The following is a 22,887-nucleotide window of genomic DNA, read 5'->3' as shown; positions in this document are numbered from 1 at the left end:
TCTTAATAAATGCTTCTTTTTCAATCAAAGAAAAAATATGTTTTATATTAAATCACTGTAGAAATTCTTAGGATCACCTATACATTCTAAACTTGCCACAATCCACATGCAAACCTTTTGCAGTTTTCTTGAAAGAAATTGCAACAATTTAGGATTTACCAGTGTTTTCAAACCTAACCCAGTAAGTGAATCAAATGGCCATCCAGTCCCCAGTTCAATTGTGTTAGTTGATCTCGCTAAACCCAAAATTGATCAGCATGATGTTGTATAGACATTGCACATATTAGGTATTATAACTAAATAGCTAATAACCCACTAGACTTCTTAATTTAAATAATTTTTTTTTTGTATGATGTTGTAGTTTTAAATCTAACTATTGAATTATAGATGTAAAATACATAATTTTTTTTATGCTAAAAGGCTCAAAACCACATCTCACTTTAATTATTATTCTTAAACTAAAATTGTTAATTATAGTTTTTACATGTTTGAGAGTCCACACTCCACAGTCTAGATTTAACAGAACACCAAAAAATTACATTAAAAAAACTTTATTTAGATTTACACATTCAAAATTAATACTTTAAAAATTTATAGCCTTAGACATCTCAGCTACTTACATAATTAGGAAATTTTTGGTGGGGAAAAAATCGAAATGAAGTGACTTTTGATGCAGAAATTATACAGGGAACTTTTTCCTCCACATATGCATGTGCTTTATTTACTTAATTATATATTAATAAAAAATAATTTTTTTTATATTAATGGATGTTGGACTAATTTGTTACCTATCTAACATTAAGAAATCATATGATTGGACGGGAAGGTTCTTAAGACCCAAAACATGGACCGTGAACTCGAGGTTAAAACGCAGTTGTACTCCTCAATTATTAATTCACTTTATCCATTGACATCTGCCCACCAAGTATCATTCACTCAAATTGATTGTCCAACCTACCAAGGCATATTTCACGTGTTGCTCAGAATAGATTCTTGATATACAAAACGAAAGGCGCAAAATAGCTGGAGGCCGGCAGAGTTGACGTTAAGTCAATTTACACATCAGCATTTTGCCTCATCGACTCAGATCACCCCAGCTGCCATCTCCTCGTCCTGTTGTGCTTGAGAGTAGATGCGTTTGTATATGTATATGCGTGTGTAGCATATACATATACATACACACACACACGCACACAGTATTTGAACTGACTAGATTTTTGGAGGGAGAAGAGAAAGAGAGGTGGCGAGGGAGGGAGATGGGTAAATATATGGCGAGGAAACCGTACAAAGCGGCAAAAGAGGGAAAGGTCGAGTTTCTGTCCGAGAAGGGTGGAGGTGGTGGTGATGGATATTTCCTGAGTGAGACGCCCATGGGAAACAACATCCTTCACATTGCAACGGAGATGCGCCGAGAATCCTTTGTTAAGAAAGCAGTCGAGCTATGTCCGAAGCTTCTCTCACGGCAGAACTCAGAAGGCGATACTCCTCTCCACCTCGCAGCCCGCTCTGAGAGCTTGAAGATCGTCCAGCTTCTGGTGGAATCCTACAAAAACACGGCCAGCGCCAGCGCTACTGACATGGAGCAGGGCGTGGCTGCAGAGCAAGCGGCCTCCCCCGCGCCTTGGACAGTCACAAATGCAGAGGGTTACACGGCTCTCCACGAAGCTCTGAGGAATGATCATCAGGAAATGGCTCTATATTTGTTGGAGCAAGACTCCAGTTTGGCCTCCGTCGTAACCAATGCCCGCGAGAGCCCCCTTTATCTTGCTGCCGAAAAAAGGCACCTGAATTTTATGAAAAATATCTTGTCATCAGAAGCTCCATATAGCACAGACGGCCCCTGGAATCAGAATCCCCTACATGCCATGGCGCTTAGTACTTGTAAGTCATCTGCTACGGATATGATTCTAACTCTGTCCATTCTTCTTCGGGAATGCTGAGTTGTCGTGTGTGTGTGTGTATATATATTTGGGTAAAGGACATTAACCACTCCTGACATTAGCGAAACGCAAACCTCTCTAAGATTTCAAAACTCCACGGGTCTCTCCTGAGATAGGACATGTAAATTGGTTATTGATGGGGATAGTAGCATCAACGTGGTCTCAAAAATTGCTCTAGGTTGATTGAACGTTGATGTAGAACCACACCCCTATCCTTTTAGGGTAAATTGAGTAAACAACACAGATCTATTAGGTGCCTTGCAACCATCCAATTGAGTGATTATAAAGATAGGGTTTATCATGGTGTGTTGCCCATGGATGTGGCCCATGTCCTGTTTGAGTGCTTGGTGTTTATATGACGACTGACCATGATAGGGAAAAAATACTTATTCAAGTACAAATAGAATAAGATCATCTTGACCCTACTAGGCCCACTCTAAAGGATCCTAAGTTTAGGGACAAGCTAGTCCTATGTGTCCCTATTAGGAAAAGTATCTAGTTGCTAGATTGTAGGACTTTAAAGAGAGAGCGAGTTTAGAGAACAAGTGTTTCTTAGCAGTCATAATCTGAAAAGTTGCTTTTGAGGTCACTAAGTTCCTACTTGAGTTTCCACTAGAGGCAGAGAATTTGTTGGTTTAGTTATGTAGTATTAAGCTTCGTAGCAAGTTACCACCAACATGAGATATCAAGAGGCTATAGATTTGATCCTAGGCTTACCGTTGCGGAACTTCCCTCAAATATGATGAATCCAAATGGAGCATGCTGAATTGTATAGGTAGGTAGGGGAGCTCCTTGAGAAGCGCTGTGTGAGGCATAGCCTTAGTTCATGTGTATTGGCAAGCCATCTTATGCCAACAATTGATGGATCTAAAGGATGGGTATAGATAGTAGAATTATTAATAAGATCAACATCAAGTATAGGTTTCCTATCCCTAGACTTGAGGATATGTTCGACATGCTGGCAGGCTTTAGCTGGTCCTCTAAGATTGACCAATGTAGTGGTTATCATCTAATTTGCATTAGACTGGGAGACAAATGGAAAATTGCATTTAGTACCCATGATGGATTGTTTGAGTGGTTAGTTATGCCTTTGGCTTTTCTCATGCTCCTATTGCTAGCACCTCTACTAAGGTTATGACATGTCTTACAATCATTCATAATTCCTTGTGGTCCACTTTGATGATATTGTAATGTATAGTAGGTCTAGAGAAGAACATCTTGTTTAGGTCTAGAGATGAGCATCTTGTTCATTTATGCCAAATCCTCACCACTCTTATGCAAGCCAAGGTTAAACAAAGGTACAATACTTATGATAAAGAGTTTTATGCTCTGATTAGATTGCTACCACTGTTGGAGACAATATTTGTTGCCTAAGAATTTGTACTCTAATATAATTATCATGATACTTGACTTCATTGAAGAAATTTGATTCTCGACATGCTAGGTGTGTAGAATTGTTGAATGAGTACACCTTTGTTCTCGAGTAGTGTTTAGGTGTTGAGAATAAGGTTTCCAATAGCATAGTAGAGTAGTAACTATTCTTCATGTGATGAGAACCGATATTGTAGTATTTAAAATATTGATGGATGAGTAAAAGACATATCTTCATTTTGGGGTCATTTCTTAAGAAGTGCATAGCAGTAGTTGTACGAACTATGTTGATTCTGTTCATCATGAAGGTTATTTATTTAAGGGCACTATACTATGCATTATGCACATCTCATTTTGACATCTTTAGTTTGGGAGTTGCATGCAGGTGGTTTAGCTAGTCATTTAGGTAGAGGCAAGACCACTGCCCTTGTTGAGGATAGGTTTTTAGACACATCTCTTCTTTTGCCACATATGCCACTTAATAGAGTACAAATTTTGTTCTAGGTTTGTGCAAAAAACACCCCGATGTTGTGATTCTATTTTTGGTTGACAAGTTCTCTAAGATGTCATGTTTTATTCTTTGCCATAAAATTTATGTTGCTTTGTAACGACCTGGTCCTTTATACGGACCCAGATGTTACTTACTCATACAAAATACCTGTACCTATTCAAAGATACATAGATAACCCGCTCTAAACAGTGACATACGGATGTAACTCTTACGTAACTGGAATGCAAATGTTGCGGAAAAACATAAACATTCATCGGGATTTCTAATAGACATATACCAGAGTTTACTATTGTATCCTAAAATACATTTATACAGACTTAGAACATATCCTACTAATACAACTCCAAAAAGATACTCCAACTAAGTTCAATACACACATAATCCACTTACGTATGCTACAACCAAAAACAATTCTCCAAGTTCCTTAAGCAACTAGGACCAACGTTTTGATGGACCTGAAAACAAATGTTGTATAATGGGGTGAGACACTTCTCAATAAGGAAGTAGATATTACAACAGTATGTGACCACGTACGCATATTTCAATAAAAACTCATATACATATACATACATATATATATATATATATGTATGTATAAAACATTTCTTTACAATATTGTAACATATGAGATTTATTGCATATTCAAGTATTTAAATCATGCATATGAATATTAGAACAACGACCAGCTTGGTATGACAAGTTTGCCTCTTTTCCCCGTGGCACGATTTATTCACTGATAACTCTGGTTTGCCCTGTTTGTGCAGACACTACCGAGCATCTATTCTATAGTCAGACTGCCTCCCCTGGTCTATTATTTTACCAGTAATTACAAACTCCTGCAAGCCGACTATCTTACGTACCCACCATGATCCTCATGTGTGGTTGCACTGTACTGCTAGCATCGAAACCGTGCATATGAAAGTTTAGAGTATTTTTCAACCCCATCACTGAAGTGTTTTTCAACTTCTTTTGGTACCAAGCTGTGTTCCCATATATCATATATATAATTTATAATGAAAACATAATAACCTGTGCAATTCTAGTATTTTCATAAACTCAGATAATCGCATCGGGTATAAACTGGCACACACTCTCTCGGTTTACCCTTTTTAGGTATAAAGCTCGGTATATAACCGACACCTGTTTTCCACATTTAAGTATAGCAAAATGGAACTTGAGTTCCTATAATTCACATATATCGTATAAAAGATTCCCACATACCATTTCAATACATATGTCACACTAGGTTTGATAAAAAACCCGCTATATAATATATAATACAATAAATATCATTTAAATGAGAAATAAGGGATTCAATCATCTCCTACATAAATAATAATGCAAATAAAGAAGTTTTGTAAAGTTTGGAGATCATATGCCAAAATCCTCATTTTTACCAAAAATCATAAAATCACAAAACTGACATTTTTATTCGGTGAAATTCAGTAAACAGGTAGTCAAAACATTCATACATACATAAACTAGTTTTTTAGCAGTTTAATTTTTACAAAAAGACTATTGTAAACAAATTCCCCTTACCTTAAATTCGAAATGAAACCACGTATGAAACGGTCCAAATCGACAACTCAGGATCCTCAAAATCTAAAAACCACAGAACATAACTTCTCTGAAATCTAGACTACTATATAACTGCGTAATCAAAAACGGAATCAGATCCTTACATCGATTTTTGGGAAAACCCAAAAATCTTCAAAACGACGATCCGATCCGCTATATTTGTAAAGTTTCCTCCTCTGATCCACACAGGAACCTCTGTTTTTAGAAACGAACATCGAATGACGAAGGGTCATAGAGAGAGAGAGAGAGAGAGAGAGAGAGAGAGAGAGAGAGAGAGAGAAAAAAAACCCCAAGCCAAGGAGAGAGGGAGAACTTTTGGGAGAAAACTTAGTCCTTAAGCAACCAAAATGGATATTTATAGGGCCCTTGACTAAGTCAAACTCATCGATGAGGCGGCGTTTCGTTTACGAATCTGCCATAAAGCTTGTCGACGAAGCCATACCTTTGTTGTCGAGCCCAGTCCGGATATTTTCTATGACCTGCTTGGTATTTCCTCGTTGATGACGCTCTAAAATTTGTCAATGAGGTACTGAAAGGACTTTGTCAATGAACATGACACCTTCGTCGACGAACCCAGCTTATTTTTTAGATAAGTTGTTTCACTATATGGTTTGGTTCATGAGTTACTTTTTGAAGATAATTTTAGAATTTGTATGGCAATAATTTGATGTTTCTTTTGCCTTTCACCCCCTCCCATATTGATGATCAAAATGAGGTTCTAAATCATAGTTTGAATGATTTCCTTAGGTTTGTTGTAGGAGAAAAAGGGGCACTTGGGACTTTTTTTTTTATACTAAAAGAGGGTAACACCTCCTTTTATTTATTGATATGCCCTCACTTTCGGCGGAGGAAAACCGTGGTTGCAAGACAAGCAAAAGGGAGATTACAGATAAACCCAAAAATAACACCAACAACCAACCATTCCAGGACAATAAAACCAAACAATGCTTAATTAAGAAACAAATCTAAATAGGCCTAGATAAAAATACGAAAAAAAAAAGAAGCAAAATCTACCACAAAAAAACTCAAGAGTTGAACTAATGACGAACGGAAGTGAGACCCAACCTATCTATCCGAAGTATACCTTTCATAAAATGTGGTAAAAAATGTTGGTTTTCGTAGATGATATTGTTTCCCATTTCTCTTCCTTTAGCAAGAAAATCAACCACACTATTGTCTTCCCTAGATTGATGTATCACCATGAAGTTCACTCCTTTTAACTCTGCCACGAGCTCCTCCCAAAAATCCCAAAGATACCACAAGGTACATCTACCTTTCTGAAACCAATCAACTACAATTCGCGAGTCACTTTCAATAATCACATTGAAATAATGAAGTCGTTTGTACAAGCGAATTCCTCCCCGTATTGCTTTTAATTCCGTACTATTGTTTGTACCTATAACGACCTGCTATACTTTATAAATATTTTAAAATTTTTTAATAATAAATACCATGAAATTCCATATCGCCGAAACCTTCTGATATATAAATATATTTAACTATCAACCTATGCAGTAGGAAGTTGTATCCATATAACCATAAACAGATATAAACATAATACCAGAGTGCTAAGATGTTCCCAAAAATGCATATACAACTATTCCTCATAAAGTAACCCTCATCTGTGCCAGAGTTATACAAGTCGTCGTTTCATCTCCTATAAACTCAGCTCGCACTCATCAGTCCAATCGTACCTCACATTTTTCCTCGTGAGTCGCGTCAAAGGACCTGCTAAACTAGAGAACCCTTCTACGAACCATCTGTAGTGACCTGCAAGACCCAAAAAACTTATGACCTCCCAAACATTCTTTGGTCTCGCCCAGTCCACTACTGCCTCTATCTTACTCGGGTCCACTGATACCCCTTCTTTAGATACTACATACCTTAGAAATGTAATATGTTCCAACCAGAATTCGCATTTCTTTAGTTTAGCATATAACCTCTTATCCCTAAGCATTTGTAGTACCAGCCTCAAATGAACTTCACGCTCTGCAGCACTCGTAGAATACACTAGGATGTCATCAATAAAAACCACGACAAACTAGTCTAAATATTCATGAAAGACCCTATTCATCAGATCCATAAATGCTACAGGTGCATTAGTCAAACCAAAAGGCATAATCATAAATTCGTGATGGCTATACCGGGTTCGAAATGCTACCTTTGGAGGGCCCTCCACTTTCACCTTCAGCTGGTGATACTCAAATCGTAGGTCGATCTTAGAGAAGATCTGCGTACCCTATAGCTGGTCAAACAAATCATCAATCTTGGGTAGCGGTTATTTGTTTTTTACCATCACCTTGTTAAGCTCTCTATAGTCGATGCACATCCTCATTAACCCATCCTTCTTCTTCACAAATAACACCGATGCTCCCTAGGGTGAAATACTTGGTCGAATGTACCCCTTGTCTAGTAACTCCTGCAGCTGTTCTTTAAACTCTCTCAGTTCAGCTGGAGTTATACGATACAGAGTTTTCGATACTGGCGTCGTATTGGGAGCTAAATCTATAGCGAATTGCACTTTTCGGTCCGAAGGTAATCTTAGAAATCCTCTGGAAACACGTCAGGAAACTCACGCACTATATCAATCATCTCCAGTTTACATTCTTCGATTGGTGTGTCTTTCACAAATGCCAGATACCCTTGGCATCCTTTTAGAAGTAATCTCCTAGCTTGCATAGCTGAAAGGATCTATGGTGCAGAATGCACACATAACCCTAGGAACTTGAACTCATGCTCCTTTGGCAATCTAAACATCACCTCCCTCCTATGGCAATCGATACTGGCATAACTAGCAGATAACCAATCTATCCCTATGATGACATCTAAGCCATACATATCAAACACAACAAGGCTAATTGGTAGTACCCTCCCATGAATTTCTACTGGGAAGTCACGAGCTACTTTGCTACACCCGGTTACAGACCCAGATGGCATAGCCACTACCATTTCATAATCTAACAATTGCACCTCTAATCCACACAGTTTAACAAATCCTCGGGAAATAAAAGAAAATGTTGCCCCAGAATCAAATAATATAACAGCTTTATCGGAAAGTACATAAATGATACCTGTGACTACATCACCAACATTCTCTGCATCGCCTAGAGTTAGAGAATACCCCCTAGCTTAGCCTGTATCCCCTTGTTGACCACCACACTATGCCTTTGTATTTCCTCTATATGGCTATTGTGGAGCTCCACCATTTCCCTGCATGCGACAATGTCTCTCCTGATGTCCCTGCTTACCACACCGCATACAAGCCCTCGTAGTCATCCAACACTTCCCAGAGTGCCTCTTACCACATGTAGAGCAACCACGATAAGATGTGGTGCTCTGAGATGTACCACCACTGTTCTTCTTCCAGTTACCCTGCCTTGCCCCAGAAGAAGAATTGGAAGGCACTGACCTCTTCTTTGGGACTTGAACCTCTGTGTCCTCCAGCAGACTCTCCTCTGCCACAGTGGTTTTGTCTACCAATGTAGTAAAGTCATGCAACTGCTATATCACTGTCTATCTCTGGATCTCCTTTCTCAGACCCCTCTAAAACTTCCAAGCCTTCATCGCTTCATCTGACATCATGAATGGAGCGAATCGAGATAGCTTCTAGAATTTAGCAGCGTACTGCTGCACTGTCAGTGACTCCTGCGTTAGGCTCATAATTCCTCCATCTTCACATTTTTTATGGTGGCCGAAGAGTATCGTTTAAAGAATAGTTCTCTGAAACAAGCCCATGTCATCGCTACTGGTATCAGTCAGTGCTCCTCCATCTTCTTTACCAACACCCACCATCTGTCTGCCTCCCCTGCCAACTTGAACATTGCAAAGGTTACCCTCTGCTTCTAGGATCTTCTCGATCTCTTGGATCCAATTCTCAGCTTGAATTGGATTTGCACTTCCTATGAAAACCAAAGGCTTCATCTTGGTGAACTAATCAATGGAGCATCCCATCTTAGTTGTGGGACAGTCCTTCCCCTATTCGTTCGCACCACCTTAGCCATAAGCTGCTGTGCAAAATCCTGCAATACACTCATAGAGTCACTACCAACCTCATGGCTGGCACCCTCACTACTACTGCCTCCCACGTTCGTAGTAATGCACCTGGATTCCATCCTGAAAAGCAATTGTGAAAATCCATTAGAAGGGTAATAGCCTAAGTATCGGCTAATACTAACATACTATAGACTCAGTCCCCTAAATTCATATCCTTAATATTGACGTACTCCATTAATTTAACATCATCATTCTAACTCAAGTTCTGCCCTTCCACTTGGAAACAAAATCATCAATGGATTACTGTGATTTTCTGAACCTTTCAATTGATCTTGAAAAACATAGAAGTCTATCAATGGATTTTCTGTCTCCAGGTATACAAAGAAAAACCCAAGGTCTTATCCATGTCCTATACTCTGGTATATTCTAGACTACAGAAACTAGCAAATCCAAAGTTCTGCACTTATCCCTAACCAGGAAGTATGAATCAAATCACACTTTGGACTGGTTATGACTCTGATACCAACTGTAACGACCCGACCCTTTATACAGACCCAGATTGCTACCACACATACAAAATACTTGTACCTGATAAACATACATAAACAACCCACCCTAAATAGGGACATACGGGTGTATTTCATACATAAATGTAATTCAAATGTTGTAGAAAAACATAATTATCTATAGGGATACTATTAGACATATACCAGAAATTTCAAACTATATCCTCAAATACATACATCCCTACTTAAAATATAATCAGTTCTTACAATCTCCAAAAAGGCACTCTGAACTAAGTCTGTTACATATACAAAACACTTATGTAAGCTAACACCGAAACAACGTTCCAAGTCCTTCTAGCAACTAGGACCGAAGTCCTGTAGGACCTGAAACAAAGGTTGTATAATGAGGTGAGATACTTCTCCGTAAGGCGGAAAATTTTACAACAGTGTGTGACCACATGCATTTATTTCAATTAAAAATATATACATATAAGGCATGTTCTCAATACTGTAACATAAAAGATCTATAGACATAAATGTGATGATAGTTGGATTAGCATCATTACAAATGAAAGTTATTTCTCCTCCCTCTACTCAAACGTGTGAATTTCCCATATTAGCTTTTAAATCATGTATATGAATATATAGAACAACGACCAGCTTGGTATGTCATATTATGCCTATTTACCCCGTGGCACGGGTTGTGCACTGATAACTCTAATATGCCCTGTTCGTGCAAGTATTTTCAAGCATCTATTATATAGTCCGACTGCCCCACCTAGTCTATTATTTCACCAATGGTCCCAATACTCCTGCAAGCGGACTATCTCTATACCCACACTGATTTACATGTGTAATTGCACTGTACTTTGCTAGCAACGGAATCGCGCCTTTAGAAACCGGAGTATTTTTCAACTCCTTTAATCTGAAGTATCTTTCAACTCATTTGGTAGCAAGTTGTGGTTCCATTTATCATATATATAATTTACAATGAAAACATAATAATCTATGCATTTCTAGTATTTTCACAAATTCATACAATCACATTGTGGTATAAACCGGCACACACCCTCTCGGTTTAACCCTTTTTACGTATATAGCTCGGTATATAATCGTCACCTAATTTTTTCCACATGTTTCGTATAGCAAGGTGGAACTCCAGTTCCCATAGTTCATACAAGTACTATAAAAGATTCACACATTCCATTTCATAACATATGTAACACTAATTTGATCGAAAGTCCGCTATATAATATATATAATTCAATAAACATCATTTAAATGGGAAATAAGGGATTCAAGCATCTCCTATGTTAATAATAATGCAAATAAGGAAGTTTTGAAAAATGTGGAGATCATACACCAAAACCCTTATTTTTACCAAAACCGTAAAATCGTAAAATTGGCATTTTTATCTAATGAAATTTAGCAAATAAACAGTCAAATCATACATATAAACATAATGAACTTTTTAGCGGTTTAGTTTTACAAAAAAACTGATGTAAATAAATTCCCCTGGCCTTAAACCTGAAAATAGAAACACGTACGGATTGGTCCAAAATAACAACCCGGGATCCTCAAAATCTAAAAACCACAGAACATTACTTCACTACAATCTCGACTACTATATAACTACCTAATCGAACACGAAATCAGATCCTTACATTGATTTTAGGTAAAATCCCAAAAATCTTCAAAATGACTATCTAATTCGCTATAACTGTAGAGTTTCCTCCCCTAGTCCACATAGAAACCTCCGATCGTAGCAATAGACGACGAACGGCAAAGGATCGTATAGAGAGAGAGAGAGAGAGAGAGAGAGAGAGAGAGAGAGAGCTTTTGGGTTTTCTTAACCCTTAAGCAACTAAGAATGATATTTATAAGGCCCTTGATCGAATCAACTTCGTCAAAGAGGCGGCGCCCTCGTCGAAGAGCCAGCCACTCAGCTCGTCGATGAAGCCATACCTTCGTCGACGAATCCCATCTGGATATTTTCTTTGGCTCGTTCGGTATTCCTTCGTCAAAGACACTCTGAATTTCGTTCGATGAAGCACTGAAGGGACTTCGTCGACAAACATACTGACTTCGTCAATGAACCCTGCTGAACACCCCTTTTAACCATTTTCTTATTTATTTTCCTTATTTACGGGTTTGGGTCTCTACACTTGTCCTTTTCCTTGCTGTGACGTCCCCCCTTTGTCATATCTATCTATAGTGAGGGACAACTTTATTTAGAGGGCTTTCTCCAATGCTTTATCATCACTCCTTCTGCTGACTTTCTGCTCATAGGCTTGAAGTGAGCCTACAAGTTCTTCTACGAACATGGTTTCTAGATCTTTTGTTTCTTCCATGGTCACAACTATATAATCAAATTTTGGATCCAAAGATCGCAAAATTTTCTCACAAATTCTCTCATCATTGAGAGTCTCTCCATTTCTTCTCAGTTGATTTGATACTACCATAACTCATGTATAGTAGTCAGCAATAGATTCATTAGATTTCATCTTTAAAGATTCAAAATCACCTCGCAATGTTTGAAGACGAATCTTCTTCACTTTGTCTGCACCTTTGTGTGTTTGATGGAGAGAGTTCTAAAATTCTTTGGATGTCTTAACGGAGGCGATGATTTCAAATGTAGTATCATCAAAGCCTTGGTAGATTATGGACTTTGCCTTGCAATCTTTCTTTCGATCAGCTCGCAAGGTCGTTCTTTGAGCATCGAACATAGCTGTTTTGACTTCTTTTGATGGGCTTTCTCTATACCCATCTTCAATGATGTCCATGACATCCTGAGCACTTAGAAGAGCTCTCATTTGAATAGACCAGTTGTCATAATTCTCCCGGGTCAACTTTGGAATGACCGCTTGGGTAGTACCATTAGCCATTAGGTTTAATATATCAAAAACAGAGTGATGGGGATAGATTTTGGCAAATTTGATGCCACCAATGTGTTTAGAAGGTTGAAAAACCTTAGGAATCGGTTTTGGGTTGCAAAGAACCGATCTAAAAATCACTAAACCGACCAAAAATTCTGAACCGATTTTTTTCTTTATAAAAAAAAAAAAATGGTTTGACTTAACGGATAATAACGACATTAGTTGTTACCATTAAGGCCACGTGGCGGATTCTGTGTGTGCCGCATGTTGGCGATAGGACGCGGGTCCTTTAGTCGGGTTGGGTCGTGATCACGGGTCACGAACTGGGTTGCTGATCCGGGTAGATGGATGCGAGTTGCGGGTTGGGTTTCTAGGTCAGATCACATCAGTCAGGTGGAGAAGACACGTTTGGGCACGTGGAGGGCATGATGTCGGCGGTCATAATCCTCCTCGGCGCATGGGGAGGTCGCTGAGTTCGCTAGAGGCGTGTGTGGGAGCTCCCGGACTCCATTTTAAGCATGGTTTTCACCATTGGAATCGTTTCAACGCGAATTTCACAATGGTAGGCCCAATTTTGGATTTTAAGCAATTTCAAATCTAGGAGAAAATTGAATTTCTCCTATGTTCGCCTCTATTTTGCGAATTCCGGTGTACCTAGACGCTCTGATACCACTGATGGGTGGAGGGGACACTCAGTCACTAGTTGTGACTGAAACTCGGTGAGAATCAATTGCACAATAAACGCTTTCAATTTATTTCAAAAACTAAATTACAGAGGAATCAAAAATCACTCTTGCTCGCTCACTGACTATTCACCCTCTCTACACCGTATTATACATTACATACACACACACACACACACACACCTATTTATAGCAAATTCTAAAACAAAATAATCAAAGATTGTGGGTTGGTTGGTGAGGTTAGTGGCCGACTCTTGCCCAATTTCAACAGACATAGGCTGCCGGTTGATGAAGCTTCCACCGTCAAATTTTGCTACCACCGTCCCACTATTCAAGTTTACTCTTCAACACCTTAGCTCTGATACCAACTGTAAGGCCCCAACCCTCTAGGTGGGCCCAGAGTGCTACTATATATATATAACATGCATATCTCTAATACCATACATATGTACATCCCACCCAAATAAGGGAAATCGGGTGTTCCATGTTGATCTACATAATCATACATAGCGAAAAACTTAAACATACATAATCTAATAAAACTTACCAGAGTTTCTAACTGTTTCCTCATATACATCCATACGTACTAAAAACATAACCTGCTATTACAGTTCCTCAAAAAGACAACTTGGCCAAAGCCCATTACATATACAAGAACTTACATAAACTAACAAAAACAACTATGCTCCAGAATCCCTTTAGAATGTTAGGATCGGTTTCCTGTAGGACCTGAAATAAAATTTGTATATTGGAGTGAGACACTTCTCAGTAAGGTAGATCATATTACATCAGTGTGTGACAACATGAGTTTATTTCGGTAGAAAGAAGTTAGACATTTATATGATTCACAAACCTGTAATATATAATACATATATATATATATATATTTATATATACACATAATTCCTGTATAAAATTTTACGACTCATTACAAGTGAAAGTTCCCGAGATTGGGGTAGGGTATAGGCCTATACACTGTACGATTCCTCAGCTCGGTACTCAAAACTATAACTTTACCCATTTTATTTTTAAATCATGTATATGCATAATGAAGTCATCTTAGCTTTGAAACATCATCACTACACCATTTACTTCCCTCATGATACGGGTTATGCATTTATAATGCTCTGATCTAGACCTAGGGTCACTAGGCTAGTCACGCTACTTTCTCCAAACCAACTTGGCCCACACCAACCTGGTCCGTAAGTCGATCAATGGCCCTTTTTACCAAGTTGACTAGTTCGATACCCACACTCAAGAATAACGTGTGGTTGCAATGTATCTCTCATGCTAGCAATAGTACTGTGCTCTCTTGGTAACAAGTTTTCTTAAGCGGTTCATATATCATATATACAATTTATAACGAAAGCAACCTGTTTTCATTCGTAAAACATTTAAGCAGTTCTAGTATTTTTCACATTTCATTCATTCATTCATTTATTCATTGGTATAAACCGACACACACAGCTCTCAGTTTAACCTTGGTACATAAATCTTTCGGTATTTAACCGGCATCTCTTTTCTACATTTCCTGATAACAATTTGGAACTTTAGTTCCCATATCTCATAATCATATTTCTCAGTTCAGTATGTTTCCATTTAAAATCTCATGCCACACTCATTTGGCTTAAAAAACATTCGTATAGCATATGGTTCGTAAAAATATAATTTAAATCAAAAAAAAGGGTTTCAAGCACCTTCTACTTTAAGATTAATACAAAGAAATGAGTTTTAGGAAAAATGGAGGTCATACCCCAAAACCCTAGTTTTTACCAAAACCATAAAACAGAAAAATTGGCAATTCCACCCGATAATATTTTCCAAATAAGCAGTCATGTCGTACATAATATTATAACCTGCAGTTCTACCGATTTAGATTTCAAAAATAACTGATGTAAATAAATCCCCTTACCTTTTTCCTGAAAAATGTACTCGAATGGCTCAAAACGACAAAATCCTAGAACTTCTAACCGGAGAAAACATGCATACTTGCTCGACTAAGGGTGAGAGAGGCAACCGAGAATTAAAGAAGAGCTCGGAAAGACTTTTTGGTGAAAAAATTTCTACACCTTAGGAGAGAGGAGATAGATTTGAAATTCTCTAAAAAATGAGCTCAAACATATTTATAGGTGAGCAGACCTACAGGAAAACCGGTGCCGATTTTCCCCATCTCCCAAAACCGTTGCCGGTTTTATAGTTGACTGGCCCAGCTGACCCAAAACTGTGGCCAATTTTCTTCTGGCTCACAAAACCGTCGCTGGTTTGGGTTCCCACTTTCCAAATTCCTTCTTTTTCTTTTATTTTTCTTTATTTCTCTTTTTCATATTCATTTTCCTTTATTTTTCGGGTTCGGGTTCCTACAAAAATTGTTATGGAGAGTATTTTAAAATAATAAATAAGCGTTAGTTGGACCATCCCTTTATAAGTAACCAGATTTCAATGTTGCTAATCTACTCTCGAAGCTCTTCAACCATATATGCCACTCCAGATGGCAGTCCCAAGTAAGGTGGAAGGCAATGTCTCAACTTTGCTGTCGAGGATAGCAAATAATCTCTCAGCCTCCAGCACAATCACCACCAAAATTAATTTGCTTTTTGACAAAGTTAATATTAAGCCTTGAAGTTGCCTCGCGGCAAAGTAGAAGTGCAGAACACCCCATACGTGGAACTCTTGACTGGATCCTTTGTAGAAGATTAGTGTATCATCCACCAAGAAATGTACAAAATTGTGACTCTGCAATATGGAAAGTAGAGAGGAGATTAGCAACTGCTGCTTTATTTGATATAAGGCTCAATCCACCCATCATTATCGTGAATGGGAAATAAGGGATCACCTGCTTGCAGGCCTTGCTGCTAGGAAACTGGCCTGATGTGAACCATTGACCATGCTTCCAAATGTTATTGGAATATTTGTCTGATTTTCATGCTTAAGGAGTGCAAACACACAGCCATGCATGGCACGACACTACTGGCTCTTCATTGCCTAATCTCAGCCACACCACTGCCAAGTCTAGATTTCTGACGCCAATGGTTTTCATTCCTCAACGTGAACCTCACTGCAAAAATGTCATCCATGCACCATCATTCCTTGGATCTGATCTCATTATTGTTGGGTTCACATGTCAATTCCTGATTCTGCGAACAGCTCTCCAACGACTCCATAGTAAAAATTCAAGACATATTATCATGTAGATCTGCAACACATTTGTCCTTTCTACATATTTTGAATGCTATCGGTGCTCTCCTGCTACCTACCTTGAGTCCTGAGCATTTTTGGGGAGAAGCAGCTCTTTCCACTATTTACACTACCATAAATAAAATCCTTTCTCCAATCATTAACAGTCAATCCCCCTGGAATGCCTATTCAGAACTCTCCTCAACTATTCCGCTCTCAAAACTTTTAGTTATGCTTTTTTCCGCTCGAACCTTACAAGTATGACAAGTTAGAGCCCTTGAGCTTCTTTTTGTGTTCTTGGATATGTCATCAATCACAAAGGGTACAAATGTTGGGATCCTCTCTACAACCATGTTCACATTTCCTGCAATGTAATCATTTGGAAACATATACTGTTATCTTCATTCGTATTCTAAGCATCCCATTCACATGATTCATCCATTGAATTGTTTACTAGTTAATTTCTCTTCCAAGTCTCCTAGCAAGCTCTCTCTAGCTGTACCAGAGAAGGCTCTGGGATCTGGGTACCTCTGAAGTTTGATCTTAGCCTAGTGATTGTGTAATATCAAGCTTGCTTCGCTTGATGGTACACTACTTTGTGAGGCTACTCTTTATTGATAGTTTTTTAGCAGTTCATACGTCTCACGATAACTCAACCTAATATTAATCCATGTAGTTCTTTTTTTTTTTTTTTTTGCCAATTTTCTCCTACAGTCTCTTAATATGTCAAGGATACCCAAATTCATGGTCTTCATTTTTCATATTGTTCATTATAAGAGTTACTTGCCTACTTCGATGGTGATTGGATCGGTGATCCTACTGATCCTCCGTCCACCTTCACCTCCTACAGTATCTTAATTATAAAATCTGTTTTTCAGTTTTCCTAGGTGACATAAGTTGTGCACAACAACTGCTAGACAAACAGCCTGATCTCTTAACCCAAGAAGATGAGTTTAGAAGGACAGCCCTACACTATGCTGCGACTGATCAATCATCATCAGAATTTACAGAATGGTTGCTAGAGAGAGATGCAGGTCTTGCATACAAAGGTGACGCGAAGGGCCTTACGCCTTTACATTTAGCTGCAGGAATTAGTGCAATGGAAAACATAAGAGCCATACTTGATTTCTGCCCAGACTCCATGGAATTGCTTGACGGGGATGGCCGCCACCCGCTTCACCTTGCCGCTGCATCTGGCAATCTTGACTCTGTCCGAGAGTTACTGAAATTTCCAGAGATGAGAAAGCTTCTAAACAGAACCGATGAGAATGGAAGCACTCCCCTTCATCTTGCAATCCAGAATAAGCATTTTCCTGTGATCAAGGAACTCCTAGAAACCAAGTGGGTCGATGCCTCGGCTGAAAGTAAGAAGGGTATCTCATTTTCCAGTCTTTGCGAATCTGATCCGGAGTTCCGAATTTACGTTGATAAGGTACGATTCAACAATCTGTTAGCACTTCCGTTGGGTTGATATGCTGACATCTTTTGTATTGCTATGTTAAAGAAGTTTACAAGTTATTTCCTCCTTTTAAAAGAAATAAGTTAAAATTTTAAACATTGTAATTAAGTGCAAATTTTTTTTTATTAATACATTAATTATAATAAATTAATTATTAACTTGATTAAAAATATATGAATTATATTAAAATTATTGAGATATAATATATGTTTCTTAAATTTTAAAAAAAGTATGTCTCTATACAATTTCAATATATTATTTTTTGAAATATGATTTTTAGTTGTAGTAATATATTAAATTAATGTTAAATTATATTTATACTTATCAAAGTAATAGTGTAATTTTTAAATTTATTAAAATGATTTTATATATTTATTTCTATATTTTTTATATATTAAATTTTATAAAAAATATTTTTATTAAATTAATTTAATAAAATTTATTGATTTGTACTAAAATAATTTTTAGTCACAGTAGAATTATTAAAAATAATGTTAGATTATATTCATACTTTTTGAAATAGTTATGTTAAATTAAAAATAAATGAAATTATATATTAAGTTTATTAAAATCAATTTATATGTTTATGTTGTATTAAATTATATGTTCAACATATTATACATTTAAATTTTTTTATTAATATATGAATCAAAATAATAACTTACATCAAAATTCTTATAATTTAATAAACATTTTTATTTATAAAATTTAATTAAATAATTTATTGGTATATAATTTTTGAATAATCAAAATTTGTTAATATAATAGTTCAGGGTTTAAATTTCAGAGAATTTAAATTATCTGAAATTTGTTTGGTTTCCGCTCCTTTGTTTTTGTTAGTAGATATATATATATATATATATATATATATATATATATTCGGAATTTTATGATGCGTATGACTATGGGTTGTATTTTCAAATTTTATTGGACAAAATATAGATTTTCTTGAAATTCAGTTTTGCTAAAAAGATTGCTTTATTCTTACCAATAGCAAGTTGCCATTGGGAAGGCACAAGGTAATGTCATCCTTCACACGTGCAGGGAAACACTACACACTCAATGTCCAGCCAATTTATAATAAAATTTAACTTTTCTAGAAATTATTTGTACAGGTTATGGATTTGGATCAAATGTAATACAAAATTATTTTTAAAATTTATTTAAATTCATCCTAATTTAAATTTAAAATTTGAAATTCATGCCGACAAATATAACATTTGTTTTCACTAGCGAATTTCTATTGACAAATATCTTTTATTTGGACTCTTAGGTTATGTTTGGTTTGTGAAATATTTGTTCTTAAGAATATATAAATTTTAGTAGGTTAATGTTAGATATATATATATATATATATATATATATATATATATACTTTCTATTTTTAGCACAATTTTTATTTTTTAATCCTTGTATCAAACAAATCCTTTAATCCTTGTATTAAACAAATCAATACAGAAAATCATCCTTCTCCAATTTTAACATGGTATGAGAGTAAGTTGGTTTTTAACCTAGATTTTAATCAAGTTTTCCTTACCTTGCCGCCGCTGCCGCACACCCATCCGTTTCCTGCAAGCCGTTTCTCCATCTCCGGCAGCTTGTATCAGTTCCGTCTCTCAGATTCTCCAGTTCCGGTCGTTTTCTCCGGCGTTCGCATGGCTGTTCCGCCATTTCTCAGTATCCCTGGCAAGCCTCTGTTTTTTCCAGCTACATCTATTCTCTCTTAGTCCTCAGATCTCCTATCTCGTCTCTGGTTTCTCTGATCACAGCAGATTCCATCTGTCTCTTAGTACATCGGCGGCATTCGTATCTCAGTTTGTCTGCTCCGACGTTCAGCACTCCTCCAGTCTCTGCACAGACCACCCGAGCAACCCTCTGCAACTCCAACCAACCAGCCTGCTGCTGCTGCAACCTCCTCCGGCCACCAGTGACATCCACAGTAGCACGGACACCAGCAACCTCTTCTGTCCGGCCGTCTCTCCTCTTCGCCGGCATTGTCTCACACCGTCTCGACACTCTCCCGTCGTCTCCTTTGGGCAACCTCTCCTCTGTTGCAGTTCCGGCCATATCTCTCAGTCTTTCCAGTATCTCCGGCCCATCTCAGCGTCTCTGCTCGTCTCTTGTTTCAACCGTCGTCGTCTTCGGCACTTGTAGCAGTCTTGGGTTGCCTTCTCTGGCGACATCTCTGCTTATAGCTCCGTCTCTCGGATCCTTTGTGTCGATTTTCTGGCCATCTCTCGGGTTCTTCTTCTACTTTCAGCAGTAGCCGCAGGCTACCCGAGGCCACCCCTTTACTGCTGCAATATCTTCTTCACACCAGCTCTCCTCTATTTCACTCCATAACAGCAGCAGATTCAACTTTTTTTTCCTACGAAGTGAGGTGGGATGGGATGCTGGTAGCCTTCCGAATATTCCAGCTTCAAAGCAAAATCTACCTTTTCTTGTTCTGCATTTTGTATTAATCGAACGGTTGTGTTCTTCCTTTTTTATATATATTGTGGTGGTCAACCGACTCACTTGAGTTTGGTACTGTAGTTGTTGCGTACTTGGGTCCTGGACTTATATTTCTCAGCAGCATACCAGCAGCCCCCAGACCGCACACAGCAGCATACTCACTACAATAGCCCATCTTCTTCAACATTTTTTTCGATTGACCATCTCCGGTTTCGGCTCACCTTCGTGGTCTCAACATTCCGACAGCACCTTCGCCTTCTCTACACTTGAAGATTATTAAATTGAAAGTTTATTTTTTTGGTAGTTGCAAAACTCGGATTTGACCCAATTCGGCGGTTTGATTCCTCTGAACTGAACTGATCTGAGATCATGGAAGCATATGGTTTTTCAATGGCGGCACCTATTGGTTTTTCAACCTCTTCTGAGATTGTTATCCCTAACCTCACCAACGAACAATGTCGTCGACTCTTGGATCCTTTATCGCTCTTGAACACCTATTCTGCCAATTTTGCTGGTAACCTCGCTTCTTGTCATTCTGCTTCTCTTTCTAACACTGAATGGATTATTGATTCAGGTGCCTCCGATCACATAACTTCCAATTTGTCTTCTCTTTGTAATATTCAGTTTCTCAATCAGCCATGCCCCATTAAGCTTCCAAATGGTGACATTGTTCCTGTAACTCATATGGGCACTATGTGTTTTTCTCCTTATTTCTCTCTTTTTAATGTTCTTTATGTGCCTTCATTTAAATTTAACTTATTATCCGTCAGCAAACTTACCACTGATCTCAATTGTGTTACTATATTTTTTTCCCACCTTTTGTATCTTTCACGACCTATCAACAAGGAGGCTAATTGGAACGTGTGAAGTACGTGATGAGCTTTACCACTATAAACACCCCCCTCTGCCTTAGTTTTCCACTCTCAACGTGTTTCTGACACTACTCTTTGGCATCAACGTCTAGATCACCCTTCCATTTCATGTATGCCAAAACCCTTAAATATTTCTTCTCCTCATTTGTCTTGTGATGTTTGTGTTAGAGCAAAGCACATTCGTTTACCTTTTTCCTTGAATACACATAAGAGCACATTTTGTTTTAATCGGATTTATTGTGATATATGGGGTGGTTATCCTATCGTTTTACTCTCTGGTACACATTACTTTTTAACAATTGTGGATGACTACTCACGTGCTACATGGGTCTATCTTATGCGCATGAAATCTGATACTTTCACTTGCCTTAAAATTTTTTGCGTCATGGTCAAAAATCATTTTAATTGCACTGTTAAACATGTACGCACTGATAATGGTCGAGAATTTCTATCCACCCCGCTACAAACCTTTTTCCATGATCAAGGCATTTTTGACGAGCGCACATATGTGGATACATCACAGCAAAATGGTGTTGCCAAGCGTAAAGATTGTCATCTTCTTAATGTGGTTCGGTGTTTACGTTTTCAAGCCAATCTTCCCATTTTTTTTTTCGGGCGAATGCATTCTCATAGCCACTTATTTAATTAATTGCACTCCTTCACCTAGCCTCAATCATAAGTCCCCTTATGAACTTCTTTTTCAGAAACCCCCTTTATATACACACTTGCGCGTGTTTGAGTGCTTGTGCCATGCCCAAACTACTCGCCAACATTGTGATAAATTTTTTCCTCGTGCTCTTCGATGTGTTTTCTTAGGTTATCCTACTCATCATAAGGCTTATCGTGTCTACGATCTTGAAAACAAAAAAATTTTCATCTCCCGTGATGTCACATTTGAAGAAAATGTTTTTCCCTATCATCTCGTCTCTCCAACTCCCACATCTTCACCAGTCCTTCCTCTTCCTATTTCTGATCTACATCCTTCCTACACTTTACCTTCTCCACCACCCACACCTAACCCTAGCCCCTCCTCTCTATCTCCTTCTCCCTTGGTCCCTTCCCCGACACCCCCACCCTCACCCCCTTCCCCTCCACCCCCCTGCCACCACCCCCACCACCTCCCTCTTCACAACCCAAACGAGCTGTCACACATACCTCTCACTTACCTGATTATATATGCCCTACTTTGCCAAAGTCCTCTGTTAGTTTTACCGTGATCCCAAGAGGGAGGGTGAATTGGTATTTTTAAAATTAAGCACCTAAATATTTCTCCTAATAGCAGTATGTTCACAATCCTATGGTCAATCTAGTGCGAGCAATATAAATATAACAGGAATTTAAATGAAGCAATTTAATTAACAGCACATGCACCAGAAGAGCAATAAAGTAAGAGTGACACACAGAGATGTTATCGAGGTTCGGCCAATTGCCTACGTCTCCGCCTTGGCTAACAAGCACAAGGATTATCAC

The 22,887-nt window shown here is 38.0% G+C and overlaps 1 protein-coding gene and 1 long non-coding RNA gene across 3 annotated transcripts in view; one reads left to right on the top strand and one right to left on the bottom strand.

The window, feature by feature from the left end:
* Positions 1 to 756: 756 nt before the first annotated feature.
* The window catches only part of LOC131145189 (protein ACCELERATED CELL DEATH 6-like), a 45,825-nt gene continuing 23,694 nt past the window's right edge, over positions 757 to 22,887 (top strand). For both annotated transcript variants that reach the window (XM_058094331.1, XM_058094323.1), the window contains exons 1-2: positions 757 to 1,881; positions 17,511 to 18,064. In XM_058094331.1, coding sequence (XP_057950314.1) covers positions 1,257 to 1,881; positions 17,511 to 18,064 — 1,179 coding nt within the window. In that variant the 5' untranslated portion in view covers positions 757 to 1,256. The remainder of the gene's footprint in view (positions 1,882 to 17,510; positions 18,065 to 22,887) is intronic.
* LOC131145226 (uncharacterized) lies at positions 13,906 to 18,058 on the bottom strand. The gene is made up of 2 exons (XR_009134023.1): positions 17,754 to 18,058; positions 13,906 to 14,187 (listed from the first exon to the last, which is right to left on the bottom strand). It is a non-coding gene; the product is annotated as an uncharacterized LOC131145226 (long non-coding RNA).

This window comes from Malania oleifera, chromosome 1 (assembly GCF_029873635.1).
Source record: "Malania oleifera isolate guangnan ecotype guangnan chromosome 1, ASM2987363v1, whole genome shotgun sequence".
Classification (NCBI taxonomy): domain Eukaryota; kingdom Viridiplantae; phylum Streptophyta; class Magnoliopsida; order Santalales; family Ximeniaceae; genus Malania; species Malania oleifera.
This window is presented reverse-complemented; position numbering and strand designations above follow the sequence as displayed.